This window comes from Blastomyces gilchristii, assembly GCF_000003855.2.
Source record: "Blastomyces gilchristii SLH14081 genomic scaffold supercont1.10, whole genome shotgun sequence".
NCBI classification, from domain to species: Eukaryota; Fungi; Ascomycota; class Eurotiomycetes; order Onygenales; family Ajellomycetaceae; genus Blastomyces; species Blastomyces gilchristii.
Window position 1 is genome coordinate 1,824,569 of NW_003101673.1, and position 21,504 is coordinate 1,846,072.

General features: G+C 36.6%; 3 protein-coding genes across 3 annotated transcripts; 2 read left to right on the plus strand and 1 right to left on the minus strand.

Moving 5' to 3' along the window:
- Positions 1-13,513: 13,513 nt before the first annotated feature.
- Positions 13,514-18,872, minus strand: BDBG_05286 (uncharacterized protein). Its single transcript, XM_031722069.1, has 5 exons — positions 18,294-18,872; positions 18,066-18,220; positions 15,190-17,972; positions 14,746-15,105; positions 13,514-14,567 (listed from the first exon to the last, which is right to left on the minus strand). The coding sequence occupies exons 1-3, from the start codon at positions 18,363-18,365 to the stop codon at positions 17,051-17,053; spliced, it is 1,149 nt and encodes a 382-aa protein (XP_031578869.1). The 5' UTR covers positions 18,366-18,872; the 3' UTR covers positions 13,514-14,567; positions 14,746-15,105; positions 15,190-17,050.
- On the plus strand, positions 13,962-16,846 carry BDBG_05285 (mannosyl-oligosaccharide glucosidase; the record flags this gene model as incomplete). The annotated part of the gene is made up of 7 exons (XM_002624470.1): positions 13,962-14,217; positions 14,284-14,760; positions 14,841-14,998; positions 15,063-15,108; positions 15,177-15,555; positions 15,606-16,515; positions 16,598-16,846. The coding sequence occupies 7 exons, from the start codon at positions 13,962-13,964 to the stop codon at positions 16,844-16,846; spliced, it is 2,475 nt and encodes an 824-aa protein (XP_002624516.1).
- Positions 18,630-21,501, plus strand: BDBG_05287 (uncharacterized protein; the record flags this gene model as incomplete). The annotated part of the gene is made up of 5 exons (XM_031722070.1): positions 18,630-18,746; positions 18,825-18,832; positions 18,901-18,949; positions 19,015-19,835; positions 19,893-21,501. The coding sequence occupies 5 exons, from the start codon at positions 18,630-18,632 to the stop codon at positions 21,499-21,501; spliced, it is 2,604 nt and encodes an 867-aa protein (XP_031578870.1).
- Between the last annotated feature and the right edge of the window lie 3 nt (positions 21,502-21,504).

Sequence of the window (21,504 nt, forward strand, 5' to 3'; positions counted from 1 at the left end):
TCACTGATATTCTCTTATAAGATCTTACTCTCTTTATAAGATCTTGTTACAGAGTCAGAGTAACTGATAAGTAAGCTTCTATCTGAGAACTATCTGAAAACTCAGTATTCACTTAACTATTTAACTGTTTCTCTATTTCTTACACATTGTTACACATTCAGATATCTCTTGATAAATAATCATTTCTGATGAGAAGATGATGTGTGAATAATTGTTTTCTAATAAGAAGATAATGAATGTTTTTATAGTGTAAGAGGCCTACACTGAATAGATCAGTATTATATTGATAGGTCTTATATAACAGAGATAAAAATGTTAGAGAAGAAAAGAAAGAGAAAGTGTGAGAATCAGTGATTGAGATGAATATTTATACATGTATATGATGATGTACGCGGTGGAGCTTTGAGATGGAAGAATATACACACGTTCATAGCGGCTGAGAATTGATGATTGAGAATGGCCAAGAATCAGAGCGTACACTGAATCTGTGAAGTGTAATGAAATAGTCTATATGATTGATCGGAGTGACGGCTGAGGATCGGAGCATACATGGAATCTGTGAAGTGTAACGGAATAGTCTATATAATTGATCGGGCGCAGCCCGCCACAATATCACTACCTGTTTTAAAGAGCTTATAACAGAATCTATCAATGAATTTCATAGTTAATCTACTGAAGTTGATAAGAGTTAAAGAATATGACTTAATTTTAATTATTATTAACTGCTTCATGAAGATGATCAGATATATTTCTACTTATAAAAAGATTAAAGCCTCTGAATTGACTGATCTATTTTTAGATATCATTATTTATAATTACAGTGCTCTGAAATTATTAATAACAGATTGAGAATCTCTCTTTATCAGCAAGTACTGATCAGCTTTTTACTATTATCTTATAATAAGATATCTTCTCAGTACTATATTTCATTCACAGACAGATAATCAGACTGAATATCAGAATCAGACACTAGAATAGTATCTTTAAGTATTCTATTCATATTATTAAAATGATTGACTTAAACATCTTCTAACTGCTAAATTTGTATATAACAATGTAAAGAATGTAATCTTAAAGATATCTTCTTTTTATACTTATTATGAATATAATTCTTTATTACTCAGTAACATCATGAATAATATTTTAAAGAAAGAGATAGATAGTCAGAATATTAAATAGATACAGAGAACAGAGTATCTCTCAGTGTTAGAAGTAAAAGTGAGATTGAAACTTTTGAATAAAATTTATAAGAAGACAGTGAAAAGTATCTACTATACTCAGAAGTAGCAGATAAAATACTATAATTAAAAACATCTTTTAATGAAGTTCTTAATAGAGAATCAAGTACTACTTTCAGCAAAGAATATCAAGATAATGAGACTGTATAAGAAGCTCAGTAAGTAGTGACTAGAACTCTTCTCAGTAATAAGAGTAATAAGTAAGCAGATATATGAGTTGAAATTACTTATAGAATTAAAATTAATTTATTCTATTTTTCATATTTTCTATTTAAAGCTCTATAAATAATACTCTGAAGTGAAGCTGTCTCAGCTGAATAATATTAAGATAGAGAATGATACTAAATATCTTATGAAGAAAATATTGAATAAGTGAATATATTATAACAAGCTTCAATATCTTATTAAATAAGAAGATTATTTATTATTAGAGAATTTATGAAAATCACTTGAGCATTTGAAAAATGCTGAGAAAGATATTGCAAGCTATGAGACAGCTAGTAGAGACTGCTCTGTTACATGCTAGAGACATTGAGTAAGAAATGCTGCTTAAGACTTCTCATTTTTCTCAAAGAGTTTTTTAGAGATAATCTTATAATAATGAGCTGATATTTTATTAACTCTGTAGCACTCTTCTTCTATTTTCTTTCAAAGAGTTTTTAAAAGTTTAATAAGACTACACAAGTATAAAATTTCTGTAACAGTTAATAAGAAAAGAAAGAGATATTTAAAATTAATAAAAAAGATTGATATTATCAACTTACAGACTGCTACTATTTTAATGAGACTGCAGCCTGCTGAAAAAGTAAAAAGAAAGAATCTCAGAGTCTACTCATTAATAATTATACTCTTATCAAACTCATTCTTTACTGTTGAAGTCTCTGACACTGATATCTTTATTTGTTAAGAAGTTAGTGCTGCAGCATCACAGAGAAGCATGCTGTAAAAAAGTATAAGAGATACTGAAAGTATTAACTTATTAACTTATAAAGTATCTCAGTTATCTGCTTCAACTGAAGTAAGATTCTCTTTAATCAGTGATTGATCTCTGCAGTACTTTTAATAACAGTACTGACTAATCTCTTCTTAAGATCAGTCATTCTGAGATGTTTTTTTATCTTAAAGATTTACACTTTCATCTTCTTTTACAGATGAGTAAGAGAGATCTCTTTAATCTTGACAGAATTTATCAATACTTAAAGCTCTGAGACTCTCACTCTGTACTACTTAAGTATCTCGACTTCTTATCAGAGCTGATATAACATCTTTCTATGAGATAATACTTACAGAGAGACAGAAGTTATTATTACAGATATAATGAAAATAATAAAAGTAAGAGAAGAAGTAGATGTATAAAATTCTCTTCTTCTTCAGCTGTTTAGTATAGTGCAGACAAGTAGTGATACTGATCAGAGACTGTATTAGAGTCTCTTCATAGAGAGAAGATAAAGAATCTGCAGAACTCTGCAGACTCAACTTAGCAGTATTTTAATCAGAGCTCAGATATGTTATGAGAGAGAAACTATGAATTAAGCTTCTCAGAGCTGCTATCTCTGAAATCAAGCTCTTTTCAGAATTCTCTCTGAATAATCACACAGAGTCATACATCACTGTGTTAATTGAGAGAAGAGATAGTATTACAACAGTAGTAAGAGAAGTAGAAGAAGAACTGAACACAGATGAACTGACTGATAGAAGAGATAATATCTTACTGTAAGACACAGTAACTATTACTGCAGCTGCAAGAGAAGCAGAAGAAGAAGAAGAAGAAGAAGATATAATAATAAGAGTGATACTTCTGCAGTCTGTTGACACTGCTATCTCTATCTTCAATCAAGCTTTCTTAACAGTTACAGAGACTGCAGTTACATTATGAAGATATTTACTCACTAGAAAACATCAGAATAAGTTCTTTATTATTCTTTAAAAATGATACTCTCATGCACTCACTGTTATAATTGAGAGAAGAAAAAGAAAAATATTTCACAGAGAGAAAAAGAATCTTTTTGAAAAATTCTATCACTACTGTTAGCTTTATCTCTAAAATATACTACTTTTACAGTGAATTTCATATATAGAATAAAATATGATGAGAGATCTGTAAGTCACTTATTAACTATATTTTTCACATTTTAAATTGATATATAAGAAACTCACTTATTACATGTTTAATTTGAATAAAGATGAAAAAGAAAGATCTACACAGTTAGTAGAAAAACTTATCTATTTCTTTATATCATACACAGTATATGCACTGTCAATCAGTTAACAACTGTTATTATATAATAAAGATAACTCTCAATTCAGTAATCTTGAGAGTATCAGAACTATACTCTTAAAGAAGAGAATATTATTATACTCTCAGCTGTGTCAAGACTCTGTTATAGTTTTATACAGCTTATTACTTTCATGCAGATAATTTCATTTCATCTGAATCAGTTTTCAATCACTCTATAACATTATTCAGATATATCATAGAAAGATTCAATTAATGAATATAAGAACTCTGCTTTTATATAAGATTAGCAGATTACTCTTTCTTGATAATAAGACACTGCTGAGATATCACTTCAGCTATTCTCACTCATGAAATAAGAGAAGAGTATTCACTCATTGTCTATATAGAATAGCTAGATACTGACTTCTTATTAAAGAAGTCAGTAATTTGTTTTTCTTCTACTGAAATATATATAAGAGTTACTGTATATCTTATACAATCTTCTTAGTATACTAAGTATCATATCTGTGATATTCTCATAATAACTCTGTAGTCTATGAGCTCACTATTCAAGCAAGATAGTCAAGCTTATTATTATTATTATTATTCTTCAATTATAGATGTATGCAGTCAGAGACTATGACATCTACCTGAGAACTTTTAGTTCTCAGGGTTTTTCCTATATCTGTAAAGTTAACTATTATACATTCATCAATTTCAGATATGCAAAATCAGAAAATTCCAGCTCAGAATACAAAAACTGTTTACAAATTGCAGTGTTTTAACATCTTCTGATACTTTGAAACCATTTGACAATATCATGACAAAGGAAAAGAGAACACAGTCTTAAAGATAGACACATTAAATAGATAGACAGAAAGAAATTGAAAGAAAAAGATAAAATAAAGAAAGACTGTAACAAAACAAATTATTAAAAGATAGTATATAGCTGTTTTAACAGACTATATCTGGTTGATTTCCTCCTCTTCATATTCAGATAATTCTGAATTTAGTCATTTTCTTATAGCTGCTTGAGTTTCTGATAGAAAGTCTATTAAGTATTTAATTTCTGTCTCAGTTGAGAATAAGAATCTCATATTTAATTAATTTAGATTATACTTCTCTTTCAATCTGGCTCTGAGACTATTGTATAATGCACAGTGCATTACAATATACTCAGAATTCTCATTTGTATTGCAGAATGAGCATTCTATTGAGTCAAATCTATCATCAAATCTTTGTATATAAGATTTGAAATAGCCATGTCCTAGTTTCAGCTGTATTATAGATGAGAATATTTTCTTTTTATATTTAATTGAACAAGATTTTCACTTGGGTTTTGTTTCAAATCTTGAATAATGTATACTCTTCTTTTATTTCTGCCAGCTTTCATTTCACTTGTCTAAACAAGATTCTTTTATTTTTCTCTTTATAAAAAATCAGAATACAATTTTTTGAATAGATCTGCTTAATTCTGCACTCTTTTTTACAGCTGAATCAGTCAATTCATTGCCATGAATATTCATATGAGCAGGAACTCAGTGTAGATGAATTATCAGCTTTGATGTTCTTCTCTTTTGAATTTTCAAAACAGAGTTTAAGATCAGTTCAAGATTCATTTGATCATTATGAATCTGACTATTTCTAAGTCTTTTTAAAGCAGCTTGACTATCAGAGAATATTCATGCCTCTTTCAAACAATTTCCTCTTTTATGAGATTTTATTTTAATGAGTTTGAAAGCTTTCACTATTGTAAATAGTTCAGCATCAAAGACTTCACATTCAGAGCCTAGATTTCAGAAATCTGAGATAAAATTAATATTATCTTCAGTATAAGCAATGCCTGCACCTAATCTATTCAAGTTCTCATTTTTTAAGCCATCTGAATAAATCACAATAGAGTCTTTTATATTGATTGTAGAAATTCTCTTCAAATGCTGTTCATATTCTTTCTCTTTTAATAGTTCACTTATTTATAAGTCTATAAGAGATTCAAGCTTTTCTCTTCAGAGAGATAACTTCTCATGATCAACTTTTTCAATATTTAAAGAAGAAAATTAATTTTTAATCAGAGAGTATAGTCTGTACAGTTGAGAAGGCATTTTCTTTGAAGAATTATTTTTATTTCAATCAAGAAATCTATTTTAATTCAGTTCATTTCCAGAGTTAATTGATGAAAATAAAGAAGAGACTCTTTCTCTGATTATATGATTTAAGCTCATCTTTACAACTCTTAGAGTATAGTTTATATAGGCCTTTTTAAATCTAATAGCAGAAGAAGGAATTGAAGCTTCAATTTTCATTGCTTTAATAGAAGATGATTTGAATGCTCTCAGAATTCTTCTCAAGACTCTGTTTTACAGACTTTGAAAGAGTTCAGTGAAATTCTCTTGATTATTTCATCAAACTTGAACTTCATAATCAGCTACTGATGTAATACAGGCTATATATAACTGTCTCATAGCCTGGAAGAATAGACCTCTCTCTGTATTTAATAGTCTGATTATGTTGTTCAATAGTCTTTCTGCCTTGACAGTTCTTTGTTGAATGTGATATTTAAAATTCAACTTGGAGTTTAATCATACTTCTAATCATTTGACATTTACACTGAGTTTAATCTCTCTATTTAAAAGAGTTAGAGATAGTTCTTTCTCATTGAATCTAGAAAAGAAATGAATTAACTCAGTTTTATTCATATCAAATTGAATTTGATTGATATCTGCTCTAACAAAGATTTCCTTTGCAGCTTCTTCAATTACTTTCAAATTCTCTTTGATAGTTTTTGAGCTGTAGACTAGATCAATATCATTCACATAACTCAGAGATCACACTATTCTCATATTTCTATTTTTGAATAGATATGCAGTGTATATTGCAAATAAAATAAGTGAGATTGAAGATCTCTGTGATACTTCTATTTTTATCTCAGTCTTGTCTTATTTCATTTCATCAAAGAAGAGTTGTATACTTCTTTTAGATATAAAACAGTTAACTCATTTTATTAGAGAAAGTGACAGTTTTAATATCTTCAATATCTGAATTAACTTTGACTTTGAAACATAATCAAATGCTTCTTTTATATCAATAAAAACTGCAGTTGAGACCAGACTCTCATACTTTGCTATTTGAATATCATGAACAACTGAGAGAACAGTGTCAATTGCAGAACACTGTTTTCTATCTCTCATTTATTCACTGAATAAAAGAGAATCATCTATAGAGCTTATAAAAGATAGTTGAGTAGCTATTATCTTTTCTAAAACCTTTTCTAGACAGTTCAATAGAGATATTACTCTATATAACTTAGAAATTGAAGTTTTTCTATTAGGTTTTGTAAGAATCACTTCAGTGGCTTCTCTTCAGCATTCAGAATGATATTCATTTTTCAAGAGATTGAAAAAGAGCTCAAAATATTCATTCTTTAAGTAGGAATATGTATTTTGAATAATTAAGTGATTAATTGAATCAGAATCTGCAGCAGTTTTAACAGAACTTAAGAAGATAGCTGACTCTAATTCATCTTATGTAAGATCAGGTCATTTCCAGTCATTTTCATTAATGTAGTTGAGAAGTGATATATTCTCTTTCTCTGAATCTGAATCTGAATCTGGTGAGTTCTGAAAGAGAATTCTCATGAAAGCTTAACATTTTTTCTTAAAAGAGTTTGCTGTATATGATTCATTCTGAAACTTATATTCTAAGACTGGAAGTTTTGCTACACTTCTTGTTTTAGTATAGTTAAAAGCTTTAAAAACTTTCTTCTCTTATGCTTCTTCAAGAAATTTATTCCAGCAGTCTGTTTTAGCTCTTTTAATATCTGAAAAATATTCATTTCTGACAGCTTTGAACTCTTTATCAGATATTACATCATTCTTTCAATCTCTTCTAGCAGTAGCTAATTCTTTTCTTTTAGATGAGATATTCTCATTTCATCAAGGTTTTGAATACTCAGAAGATTTTCTCTTTAAAATATTATCTCTAACACTTGTTAGAATAATAGATGTAATAAGCTTCACTCTATTCTCAAGTATTTCATTTGAGATATCTTGACCAGAATTTCAATATAACTCATTCTGTCTTTCAGATTTTAACAGTTTTATACTTTCTTCAACTGCTTTTCAATCAGCTTTTTCAAAGTTATACTGATTAGAGAGAAGAGGATTTTCACTCATTTATTTTTCACTCAGTTCAATATTAAATTAAATAATCTCATGACCTGATTCTGATGTCTTATTTGAATTAATAAATCAGTTTACAAGTCTTCTTTTCATTAGATTTTGTGACATGAAGATTAGATCTATAATAGACTTCTATTTCATGTCTTTTCTAAAGAATGTTTGTTGATCAGACTTATTAACCAAATCTATTGAATGCTCAAAGATTTATTCAATCAGATTATCAGCTCTCACTGCTCTCTTGCATTCTGAATTTCATCAGAGATGATGTGCATTGAAGTCTTCTGCAATTATAGAGTTTCTTGATGAAGTTATATTCAGAAATTCTCTATCAATTATTCAGATATTGTTATATTTCTTCAATGCCTTTTCATTATAGATATTTATGAGCTGTATAGTATCAAACTCATTTTCTTTATCTATAATATTACTCATCAGAATATCAGAGTCAGACATGATATCAAATCTTAGATTAAATTGATATCTTAATCTCTTTCTTTCATAGATCACTACTCTTGACTTTATCTCAGACTTTTGAGATAAAAAGCAGTAGTAGCTGAAATAAGAAATGACATATTTTTACTCAGCATCAAAATTCAGCTCCTGAAGCAGTATAAAATCAACTTTTTATTCAAATGCAATTTGAAGACAAGAATAAATACAATTTGAGTTTCTATTCACATTATTTTGAATAAATGTGATTTTTAAAGAGTTTTTAAACTTTTTTTGTTGTTTTTGTTGTATATTCATACTAAAAGAGAGTAGAGTAGAATCTAATCACTATCATCAGATAGTAGATTATAACTGTTCTGAAAAGTAGAAATCTCAACTACTTGCATTATATCTAGTTTATCATCAGAGTCATTTCTCAATTCTCTAATCTTAATAGAAGTTTGAGAATTCAAATTCTGTTTACATTTAGCTGGAGAATTGAAGTTTGAAGACTTAGATAGTTAAGAGTTTCTTCTTTTTAAGCTTGCAGTTGTGAGTTTACTGACTTAACTATTCTCTTCAGTTCTAGATTTACTCTGAGCTTCATCTTTTCTCCAGTTCTTTTGAGTTCTTGGAGCAAACATACATTCTTTTGAGCTAGATGCATGTTTTTCTTTGCAATTAGAGCATTTAAGCTCAGATGGCTCAAAAAATGAGAATTTGAATAGATTAGGCGCAGGCATTGCTTATACTGAAGATAATATCAATTTTATCTCAGATTTCTGAAATCTAGGCTGTGAATCTGAAGTCTTTGATGCTGAACTATTTGCAATAGTGAAAGCTTTCAAACTCATTGAAATAAAATCTCATAAAAGAGGAAATTGTTTGAAAGAGGCATGGATATTCTCTGATAGTCAAGCTGCTTTAAAAAGACTTAGAAATAGTCAGATTCATAATGGTCAAATGAATCTTGAACTGATCTTAAACTCTGTTTTGAAAATTCAAAAGAGAAGAACATCAAAGCTGATAATTCATCTACACTGGGTTCCTGCTCATATGAATATTCATGGCAATGAATTGGCTGATTCAGCTGCAAAAAAGGGTGCAGAATTAAGCAGATCTATTCAAAAAATTGTGTCCTGGTCTTTTATAAAGAGAAAAATAAAAGAATCTTGTTTAGACAAGTGAAATGAAAGCTGGCAGAAACAAAAGAAGAGTATACATTATTCAAGATTTGAAACAAAACCCAAGTGGAAATCTTGTTCAATTAAATGTAAAAAGAAAATATTCTCATCTATAATACAGCTGAAACTAGGACATGGCTATTTCAAATCTTATATACAAAGATTTGATGATAGATTTGACTCAATAGAATGCTCATTCTGCAATACAAATGAGAATCCTGAGTATATTGTAATGCACTGTGCATTATACAATAGTCTCAGAGCCAGATTGAAAGAGAAGTATGATCTAAATCAATTAAATATGAGATTCTTATTCTCAACTGAGACAGGAATTAAATACTTAATAGACTTTCTATCAGAAACTCAAGCAGCTACAAGAAAATGGCTAAATTCAGAATTATCTGAATATGAAGAGGAGGAAATCAACCAGATATAGTCTGTTAAAACAGCTATATACTATCTTTTAATAATTTGTTTTGTTACAGTCTTTCTTTACTTTATCTTTTCCTTTCAATTCCTTTCTATCTATCTATTTAATGTGTCTATCTTTAAGACTGTGTTCTCTTTTCCTTTGTCATGATATTGTCAAATGGTTTCAAAGTATCAGAAGATGTTAAAACACTGCAATTTGTAAATGGTTTTTGTATTCTGAGCTGAAATTTTCTGATTTTACATATCTGAAATTGATGAATGTATAATAGTTAACTTTACAGATATAGGAAAAACCCTGAGAACTAAAAGTTCTCAGGTAGATGTCATAGTCTCTGACTGCATACATCTATAATTGAAGAATAATAATAATAATAATAGAGCATTTAAGCAGAGTGTGTTGACATATTTCATCTCTTTTTGAGCATGTTTCACATTTATGCTCACTAGTTTTGTGATCTCTGACACAGAATGCATATTTTGAGTCTCTGAAACAGAAGATTGCAAAGTGTTCATATCTTTGACAGTTTGAACACTGTGTTTGAGCTTTGAGATTCATTCTTGAGTCTTTATATTCATGAACTCTCATTTTCAAACCTGCTACTCTTACTTCAGAGATCTTTAACTGTTCAATTATTTTTATATATACTAGAACAGAGACATTTCTTCTGCTTTGTCTGAACTTAATTGAATTTAGTTATACAGACTCTTTTCTCAGTTGAATAGAGTTGTATTCTTCTAATTCATTTTTGAGAAGTAGTATTTCTTCTTCACAGTCAAAAATTTCAACTGAAATATTATGAAGAATGAATTTGTCTCACTTTTCATCTCTCTCAGATAGAATTGTTGTGTTTAACAAAGATTCTACTACTGATTTTCAGAGATTCTCATTCTGAATAAGGAATTCTGCACTGAATTCAGGCATTGTGATCAGAATGATGAAGTTTTTAAAGAAGAATGACTTAATTAAAGCTATAACTGATTTTTGAACTTCAATATCAGTTATTAACTGAGAAAAGAACTGCTGATTGATTTCATTTCTAATTCTGAAAATGAGATTTGAGTTTAGCTTATTTCTCTGCAATATATCCTGATTTGAGACTTTGAGAATAAGTCTTCTATTTCTGAAGATTTGAAGATTTTTCTCTTTTTGTATTTTTTTCTTCACTCTTCTATCACTAGAAGTATGAGCAGTATTCTTCTCAGTTTTCTCAGAATTTTGAGCAGATTTTGAGATAGCAGATTTAGAGACAGCAGGTTTAGAGATAGTAGATTCAGCTGCTTGAGTATATATTTTCTTCTAATTTAGAGAAGAAGAAGAAGAAGAAGAAGAAAAGAAAGAAGAGCAAACTGAAGAGTCAGTGATTATATTAGAAATTTTCAAAGTTTTTTAAACTGTATTTGAAATTCTAAGTTTGAACTTGATCACTTTCTGTAGTTATCTAGTCTGAGTATGAAGAATTAACAGAACTTCTTCATTCATCTCACTCAGACATTGCTTTTCAAGAATTTTACTTACTTTTTCAAGTTTCTGTATTTCAAGAACTTGTTATTTCTCTATTTCTTCTTTCTTTCTTCTCTTCAGAATTTCAATCTCAGAAATAGTATTTGAGAAAGCATCTTTTTCCATATCAACTGAGTGTACTTTTGAACTCATTGTTCTTACTCAATGAAAAGTTAATCAGACTAATTTAATTGAGATATTTATTAAACTCTTTTGAATTGAAAAGTTGATCAGACTGTTTCAATTAAGAGATTTCTAAGTTTATTTTCAATTGAAAAGTTGATCAGACTATTTCAAAAGAAGAATAACAGACTTTTATGTATAAAATACCTGATTTTTTTCACACTAGTTCAGTAACTAGATTAGATTTTTGAAGAGAATCTAATAAACTAAAATTGATTTTTAAGATAAATTAATAAAATCTTTATAATCTCTTTCTTGAAATATAGTAAGAAAAAGTATGATATCAATTAATAGTAAATCAGATAATATGACAGTTTTTAAGAGAAAAACTGACAAAAAATAAATTAATTTTTTACAGAGAAATTGATTAAAACTATTCAATTTTATTCTAAATTATTCAATTCTTCTCACACAACAAGTGTGCAACTCAAATCAGTTAATAAAGAGTATAAAAAAGAATTAAGTATTAATGAAAGCTCTTCAGTCACTGAAAAAGTAATTCTTACTTAAAAGAATATGAAATTATAACAGAAAATAACTCTGTTTTTAATTCTTTATAAGAATATTGTATAAAACTCAGAGAAAAACATCTTACTTTTTTAAGAGAAGTAAATAACTATTTCTAAAATCTTTTTTTTTTTGCATTAACTGCTGCAGAAGAATGAGATAGAAACTGCTAAGATATATACTACTATATACTCTCTATCAAGACTTTCTCTCTTCAGAGTCTTGATATTATAGAGAATATAAGTCTGTTTCTATATAATAATGTAAATATTATCAGTGAGATGTAGAGAAACTGATTATTTATATCTTAAAATAGAAGACTTTATCAATGATTATATCAATATAGAGTTAATTCTCAAATTCAATAGAAATCTAGTATTGCTGTTCTCAATCTCTTGCAGAATCTATTGAATATTGAGATATTAAAACTAGATTTAATATATCTCACTGTGCAGGGATCAAAGACTCAGTCAGACCTTGAGATATACTGATTTTATAGTTATTATATCTGCTGATTATGTATTGAGTACAGTTACTGAGGTATCTTTTTGTACTTTTCTATCAGAGATGAGCCAGATTGAGAGAGATGGTACAAGGGTGAGACTTGGTGTTGATGTTTAAATACACTGAAGACAGATCACAGAGATTGCACTTCAGAAGTAGCTGTTGATTATATACTTGATATTATCACTGAGATATCTTTTTGTATTTTTCTGCTGGGGATGGGCCAGATTAGGAAGGGTGGTATGAGGGTGGGACTTGGCATTGATGTTTTGGAACATCAAAGATGGACAGGGTTTTCACAGAGGTCACTTCTCAGATATCTCCACAACTACAGATCAGGGATCTTCCAAAATCAAGAAGATTGATGCATATGGCTAGGTCTCTTCACCTTACAATTTGTATGGCCCTTTGGCCCGGGGTTGTGGTGTGGTAGGGGAGAACAGGGGATAATCCCACACAGGGGTTTCGAACAACGTCCGGTTCATGTTTGGCTGGATAACTCCACCACCACACAGGGTATGCAGTCAGCAATGGGGTCAGAATGCTCGTATGATCGAGGGCTTTTCGATGGATCTATCGGCGGGTTCTTATTCGAAAAATCGAGCGAGTTCATGGTGGAGCGGTTGACTTCTATATCACGGATAGTCAAGCTTACTTATACAGCTTTTCAAACAACTATCTCTATATAATATCACTGACTAGTCACTGCTTCAGTTCTGTTATATTACAGAATAGAAATATCATCTCAAAGTTAATCAGTGTGTTTTTAAATACAGGAATTTTAATTCAATGTCTTATATAAAAAAAAGCTCTTAGAAATTCTGAGATTAAAAAATATGATTATTTTTAAGAGTATATATCTATCTTAAATATAGATTTTTTTAAAATATTAAATAAATATTTCTATTCTTCTTCTCTTTAGCTATAAACTAAGGTGATTTTCAAATCTCAAAGATATATGAGTATATAGTAATAGAAAGTCAAAGTTAAAGAATCTGAAAAATTCTTATAAATCTTGAGAATCTTCATTGAAGATGAAACTGTTTCTTCTCAGACTCTCTGATGAGGATTGCTCTGAGCACATGACTTGTATCAAAAGTAGGTTAGTGTCATGCCGGATTAGTTAATAATAATGCTGCAACCCGTTCAAACCGAGCCAGAGGGTCTGAGCCCGCTGAGATAAGTTTTAAGCCCAAGGCCCTAGCAAATCACGTGCCCACCCCTCACAACCTTGCCAGCTCAAACCGAGTTAACTCACGCAGATTTGACCAACGGAGCAATCATTTCAGCCGACATCACAAGTTGCCTTTTTACTCCTATCCATGGGTATTGTAGTAACTTAAATTGCAGAGGAGATTTAGTTAGGTCTGGCCGCGTGTTTCCTAGAAGTTGGAGCTGGTGCAGAAGCTCGGACCAACAGCCTCCAACGCCGGCCAATCGGACAGATATAGCCATATCGCGCATCGCCATCTGCCCTGCCCAGTTCAACCAACCTCTCCCCCGCGGACGCTGTGAGAAACTACAAACAGTTGTAATTTCCAGTATTTTGCACCAATGGTTTAAATTTCTGTATCATTTTCAGAGACAATGGTGCTAGCTCTGCGATCTCTCTTAGTTTCGCTACTCTCCATAGCGCCTCTCGCGGTTGCGGACAAGGGCTCGCTAGCTCCCAACGACGATGTCTCGATATTGGCAGATGAGGTACGGAGAGCCTCCAATGAATCGCTATTATGGGGCCCGTATAGGCCAAATTTATATTTTGGTGTCCGCCCGCGGATTCCCAAGAGTTTGCTTATGGGCTTAATGTGGGCGCAGATGGACGACTATAAGCCTGTACAGCACAGTAGGTAGACCCGAATTGCGAGGGAAACCCCCTAAATTGCTTGTGCCGTACTAACTTTTCCTTAAGAGCTTAGGCATACATGCGAACAAAATGAGGGCATGGCCGGTTATGGGTGGGATGAGTACGATATCCGCAAGGGAGGCAGGCAGACGATCCACGATGCGGGGAACACAATAGACCTCACGATCGATTTTATAAAGGTTCCGGGCGGAAGCAATGGAGGGAATTGGGGTGCACGTATCAAGGGTACTCCTCGCCCGGATGCGTCCCCTGACCAAGCAACAACGATGATCTTTTACGCCGCGCTTGAAGGCCTGGGGAGTTTGCAATTCGCTAACGAGGCTGATGCTCTGGGATACAAGGGGGACGTGAAATTTACAGGATCTATGGTCAGTCTTGGTAATTTTACTCTAGACATTACCCGGGGCCCGGAGAGTAATGAGTACCCTCCCCGAAGCCATTCGGTGTATGACGACAAGCCATTGGATAGGACGAGGGTTGTAGGACTCCAGGTGCACCCGGACTTACTCTGGCAATCAAAAGGTATGACTGATACTTTATATTTTATAAACGAATTGAGGAATAGATCTTGTTCGCGCTGACGTTAATGCTGGTGTCTGAAGCGCTTCTTTTTGCCCATTTGAAGGAACAGGTTGAAGCCACTTTGAGAGAACAAGGGACGGATAATCCTCCTCCGCCTGCGCAACTTTTTACTATCGCGAATAAGCCCGATGTTGGGAATATTCATTTCGTGCAAAAGGTCTTCCAGGGCCAATTTGAGGTATGTAGTTTATAACGCTACACACCCTGAACCCCCCCCCCCAGCTGACTGTGGAAATGGAAAGTTCGACGTTCTTTTCTCGTCTGGCTCGTCGCCGGAACCTTTGACTTGTAGGTTGAACCCATTTTAGCCACATTACAAATGGAGAGAATATAAACTATTGTCTAATACCTCACAGCAACATCACTTACCGAAGAGATTAAAACCGCTTCAGCCATGTTCTCTGAAAAGTTCAAGAAGATATTTTCTCCCGTAGCCCCCTTTAACGTGCCAAAATACATGGAGTTTTCGAAAGCCATGTTTTCGAACTTGGTTGGCGGTATCGGATATTTCTACGGTGATTCAGTTGTCGACCAATCCAATGCACCGGAATACGAAGAGGAAAATGAAGGGTTTTGGGAAGAGACAGAACAAGCACGAGCCCGGGCAGAGCCAAGCCTAGTTGGCCCTTCGGAGTTGTTTACAAGTATCCCGTCCCGGCCATTCTTCCCTCGTGGCTTCCTCTGGGATGAAGGATTCCACTTGATCCCTATTATTGATTGGGACCTCGACTTGACGTACGTTTTAATTGAACCGGATTTTGATGGCAATTGCTAATAGGTGGTAGTTTGGAAATAACGAAGAGCTGGTTCAATCTCATGGATGAGGATGGGTGGATTGCACGCGAACAGATCTTAGGCTCCGAAGCCCGTAGCAAGGTGCCTCAGGAATTTCAGGTTCAATATCCACATTATGCAAATCCTCCAACATTATTCATGATTATCGAGGCATTTGTGGAGAGAATCCCATTAAATAAGCATGGCGACCGGAAACAAGCTGAGGCACACGGTTTACCCTCCGATATCCGCTCGGAATATTTGGAACACCCGGAGCTTGCTATTTCGTATCTTCGCTCTATCTACCCTCTACTTAAACGCCAGTATTTCTGGTTTAAGAAAACACAGTGGGGTGACATTAAATCGTATGATCGGGAAGCTTTCTCTACGAAGGAATCCTACAGGTGGCGAGGACGATCTGTGCAGCACATTCTAACATCCGGACTTGATGATTACCCGAGACCTCAGCCTCCCCACCCTGGCGAACTCCATGTAGATTTGATTAGCTGGATGGGAATGATGACCCGTGCGATTCGGCGTATTGCTGAAGCCTTGGATGAAACCGACGACGTGCAAGAATTTAAGGAATATGAGACTGCGATCACTCGGAATATCGATGATCTCCATTGGGACAAAGATGCTCAAACTTATTGCGATGCGACCATTGATGAGTTTGAGGAGCATGTGCATGTCTGTCACAAGGGATATGTATCTCTTTTCCCATTTATGACGGGCTTGGTACCCGCTGATAGCCCGCGGCTGGGTCCTATTTTGGATCTTATCCAGGATCCAGAGGAGCTGTGGAGTGACTACGGTATTCGTAGTCTGAGCAAAAAAGATGAGTTTTATGGAATAGGAGAGAATTATTGGAGGAGTCCCATCTGGATTAACATTAATTACTTGATTCTCAAGAACCTCCTTGTAAGTCGAAATCGGATCTGGGAGTTCTATTATGACTGAAGCTCTCTGCAAGAGCACACTACTAACCTTCTTGGGAAAACAGGATGTCGCCACGGTTTCTGGTCCACATCAAGAACAAGCACGCCAGATGTATACCCAACTCCGCAAGAACATTGTCGACAATGTGTTTAATCAATGGAAAAAGACTGGTTTTGCATGGGAGCAGTATAATCCCGAGACCGGCGCTGGTCAACGAACACAGCATTTCACCGGATGGACGAGTTTAGTGGTCAAGATGATGGTCATGCCAGATTTGAGCACAGACCAGAAGACCCGCCATGAGGAATTGTAAGAGGATCATCTAAAAAGGGTATTTTATTTATAGATATAGAACGGTTCGTGGTTTTTTGGTGGGATAATACCCATCATATAAAGGTTATGGCAAGATGAATGTAACATATGTTAAATCTTGTAAAAGACACCAGCGCCGAACTCCTGCCACCCGTGTATTTCCAAAGGCCATCATTATCTCATTAATAAGTGTGGCTTTTTTTTTTTATCTCCTTCGATCATAGTCATTTTTTCGCCTGGAACGTTGATCATGATGGCTACGACGCTCAGCGGGAGAATAACTCCGCTCACGACGGGGATATTTCTCCTCTCGCATTCTCCCTCGCCTTCGATCTCGACTCCGCGATCTAGATGATCGTCGATATCTTGTATAAGAGGCCCTATCTCCCGACCTCGAACGATGCCTCCGCATCTCAGCCGATATAGAGCGGCGCCTCTGTACTACCCCGTGATCGCTATCGGGAGATCGAGAGCGGCGTCTCCGTCTTCCATGGCGCTCATCATCTTTTTCATGTCTCCTACTCCTTCTATCTCGTTCTCCTCGATCTGGATCCCTACTCGCACCTCTCCTTCGACGATCGCCACCCCCATCGCGCCCACTTCGGGTCCGGTCCCCTCGCCTGCCACGCCGCTCCATCCCATTATCCGGGCCAACCATTTCATACCCCGTCCCTTCCATCATATCTTCCTGATCTCCAGCCTTCATCCCGCCCATCCCCCCAAAACCCCCAAAACCCCCAAACCCAACGCCCCTGGGGCGGTCATCATTCTCCGCTCCCCCGTCCGCCGCACTTGCCTCCTGAATAGCCCGCTCTACCTCTTTTCCACCCAGTGGCGTCATATTTGCATTTTGAGAGCTTTTGGGGGCGACGGGTAAACCTAACGCACGCGCCAGCGCCTCCTGCTCAGCTTCCTTAATGCGTTTAATCTCCTCCTCTCGCTCAGTGCGTCGTTTCGCCGCGGCTTCTTCTGGGGAGTCTTCGGGGTCGTTGTCTCCCTTGGCATACCAGGACAGATCTCGATTTTGCTGCCATCGACCGACGGGAGCCATCAGGGAGTGGCCAAGGTAGTTTTCGCGGTGGGTGGAGGTTTTGACATCGGACCATTTGAAGGAGTCGCGGCCGCCACTGTTAGAGCTCAGTTAGGTTTGGGTTTTGGTTCTGTAATCTCTTGAGGGTAACTTCTTTTCAACTGGGGTAAACACGCGTGGGAGTACTTACCGGCTGCCTTCCTTTCGAATACTTGCCACGAGATCCATGATTACTGGAGGCTGGAGGTGGGTGTATATTGGGGTATCTGTATCAAGCTTCAAGGATTGCTTGAGCTGAAATTGATCGCCGCGAGAGTCATGTGACTTAGTCGAAAGGCGCACGGACTTGATCTGTCAGTTCCGAGGTAAAGGTTGTACTAACCTAATAAGGATTAGTGTGTATTAGCTATGACCTCACCTGTTCGACTTCGAAATCATTTCTGTACGGAAAGGCGATACGGGACCAGAAATCGTGATGCGGTGTTGCCATGGGGTTTGTTTAACTCTTTCACATCCTCCATGTGATATATGATCGCAAATTCATAGGGATAGCTTCGACTCCCCCCCCGCTGCGGCCTAGTTTTGCCAACCATTCCCTAGGGGGCTGGTTGAAATGAACATCTCCATTTATTTCCCGCATCTCCCTATCTTTTATACCTAGTTGGCTGCTTAAGTTTAGAGCAGCGGGTACGTATAATTTGGATTGATGTCGAAGTGATCTTTTGAATTTCCTACTACAAGAGTTGGTGGTTTCATGGTGGGGAGACAATCGAGACCAGGGGCGGGAAGCCCGCTTGGTCGCCTCCCGGTTGAAGAGCGTGACGAAACGATTCGAGTAAAGGAGAATGGAGTTGAGATAGGCAGGGAATATGTATGACACCGTTTGTGATATACCAGTAGTAGACTGGTAGCCCTTCGAGAAGATGGATCTAGGCTAATCGCATGGCAGTTTCCACGGTATGTCCACGGCGTCCAAGCAATACATGGTAGACTGAGCGCTCACCCTACTAATGAATATACCCAAGAGGATACGATGCATCTCATCCCAGGCCTGCTTACTGGCGGAATAATTTGGTATGGTGCCTTGTTGCCGCTCTCCCGTCCCTTGACCGCACATCAGCTGACAGAACTGGTTCCAGACCGCTTTATCACAGCACCGCAACCTTTATTTTGTAGCTTTTGAACATCAGATCTACGTATACCAACCTTCTGGTCGCGGACGGGCGCTTGCACCGAATCCAGCAATGATAATAACCCCAGTTCCAAAAAATCCTCGTGCGCCCGGTTACATCACACGGCATAAGCCACATGTTATAAACGCAATTCGTGTCGAGGATCTCGGCCATGAAGAGATATTACTTCTTGCTACTGATTCCGGTAATGTTGCAGCCTATCGGACTGAGCGTATATTTGCGGTCATCGAGGAAGCTAAGGTGACTGGGAATGGCAAGCCGACCGAACTTGGGGAACTTGTCGACTGCTTTTTTAGTGACTGGGTAGGCCAAAGTGCCTGGGGCCTTGCGGTCCACAAGACTGCCAGAATGATTGCAGTAAGCTCCAATTCGTGGTGTATTACTGTTTTCGCCTTTGCCTTGGTGGATCATGCATCCGTTGCGGGCGACGCTACAAAGAGTTCGAAGCCTACCCATTCATCTGATACAGCTAGCCGGGCTTTAGAGTGGACGAATGTGAGCTCTGAGTCACAGTATCGCGTACTCCGGCGGATAAGTCCAGACAAACGTCGAGTCTGCAACATTCGGTTCACTTTAGTTGGCCACAAAAAGAATATTCCAAACATTGCCTTCCTGAACTGCTATCTGGATCCCGAAGGCGATTGGTTGATTAGCACTGATATCGGTAACAAGCTTATGATGTTCAATATCTGGGAATATCCGACTCCGGTGAAAATCATCGATGTTCAGCAGGACCCACCCAATCATCCGGGTCGGGCGCAAGACAAGTAAGTTTTTTAAACTACTTCCCCTCAAGGCAAAGTCTCTAACCCACCTGACTTTAGCCACCAATTGGGCTGGAACGTTTTAGCTCTCGATCCAGGAAGTTTTAGACCCAAAGCGACCCTGAACGACGCCTGTGGTGGCACTCCACGCAGACATCCCCATAATGAAGACGTTTACGACTTGAGTGCCCTTGCTCAATACACGCGATCTAAGTATACCCGAGAGGACTCACCACATTTGGATGCCGTTGCTCATGAGTCAGATGATACATCAGACGAGACATTTTCACTGGGATCTGATATCCCCTCTCCACCAGACTCACCCATGGGCACCGGGGAGTCGAGGCTTGATCGTTCCTCACCGCCCTGTCCGGTATTTAAGGAAGAAGGGAGTGAAAATGAGAGTGACCAGAAGGAGTTCGGAAATCTTGAGAGAGAGGAAAATATGGATTTAGATGGAAGCACCGAGCATATTCCTTCAAATAGTGACCCTAATCCCCTCCTAGTTACATGGCCTTCGCTTCAGGGTGATCCACCAGGTCTAACAGCCGACACTGAGCTCGTTGACGATCTCCTTCTTTCTGCAATTGACACCGCACAAGATATGCCTAGCAATGACGATGATCATGACGCCCAAGAGGGTGACGCCGACGATGATTATGAACTTATGGATGGTCACTGGGATGTAGGAGAAGAGGAAGAAGTAGGAGAAGAAGAGGAAGAGGACGGTGAGGATGACAATCAAGCCGGCGAAGTAGAGAATAACTACGAATACGCCGCCTTCCAATACGGAGGAAGCAATGGCGACAATTCTCTCCTAGAAAGCCTTCAGCAACATAGCCAAGGTTGCAACTCTTTCGATGAAATCTTCCCCGATATTTCAAGTTGGCTTTCCAGTGCCGAAGATCCAGAAAGCACAAAACCCCCATTTGCAGACTTCCCCATTCTCCACTTCACTCAAAACTCTATCCGCATGTTCCCCCATCCATTTGTCAAAAAGTCTTCCATTATCCTCCGTGACGCTCTGGTCCAAGATCTGCATGATGTTCCTCCAAATCTCGAAATGGTCGAGCGGTTCAACATAGTAAACCAGATCCCAGAGCTTGGCATCGTCCTGGCAGCTTCACAAAAGGGGCGTGTCGGAATATTCTCTCTGACCGAACATCCTGATGGCATGGCGTTTAGGCTGGACCATATCATTCCATCCGAAAATCAGGAACGACTGGGTGACCGACCGTTAGTTCAAATTGCGGGAATGGCAGTCGGTCCAGTGGAAAACCACCTCATCCCGCTCGACGAAATCAACTCCTCCTCTGCGTCTTCCCAAATAGCAGAAGGCAACCATGCCACTGCTACTGCACCTACATACTCTCATCGTCCACACCACAGCCATAGTACGAGAAGACCTACGGGGAAAACTCGATCAGGAGCGGAGGTGGAAATTAGCCCTGCAACCCCTGACCACCACGAGCTATCCGAGGACCCCTCACCAGCCCGCCAAGAGCAATGGCACGGCATCGACTTCTCACGTCGCTACCGCCTCCTAATAATGTACGCAAATTTAACCATAATGCACTATGAGCTCTTCTATGACTGGCCTATAGACATGATGGGGCCTCACGGCCGGCTCCTGCGTGAGGTTAGTAAGGGGTCGCTGCTGAGGCCGTGAATG

Excerpts from the sequence above, each read along its gene's own strand:
- BDBG_05286 (XM_031722069.1), bottom strand. The coding sequence starts at position 18,365 with ATGGCAACACCGCATCACGATTTCTGGTCCCGTATCGCCTTTCCGTAC. Across the intron at positions 18,221-18,293 it reads ATGATTTCGAAGTCGAACAG|TCCGTGCGCCTTTCGACTAA; the intron begins GTGAGGTCATAG and ends TGACAGATCAAG. Across the intron at positions 17,973-18,065 it reads ATTCGAAAGGAAGGCAGCCG|TGGCGGCCGCGACTCCTTCA; the intron begins GTAAGTACTCCC and ends GAGCTCTAACAG.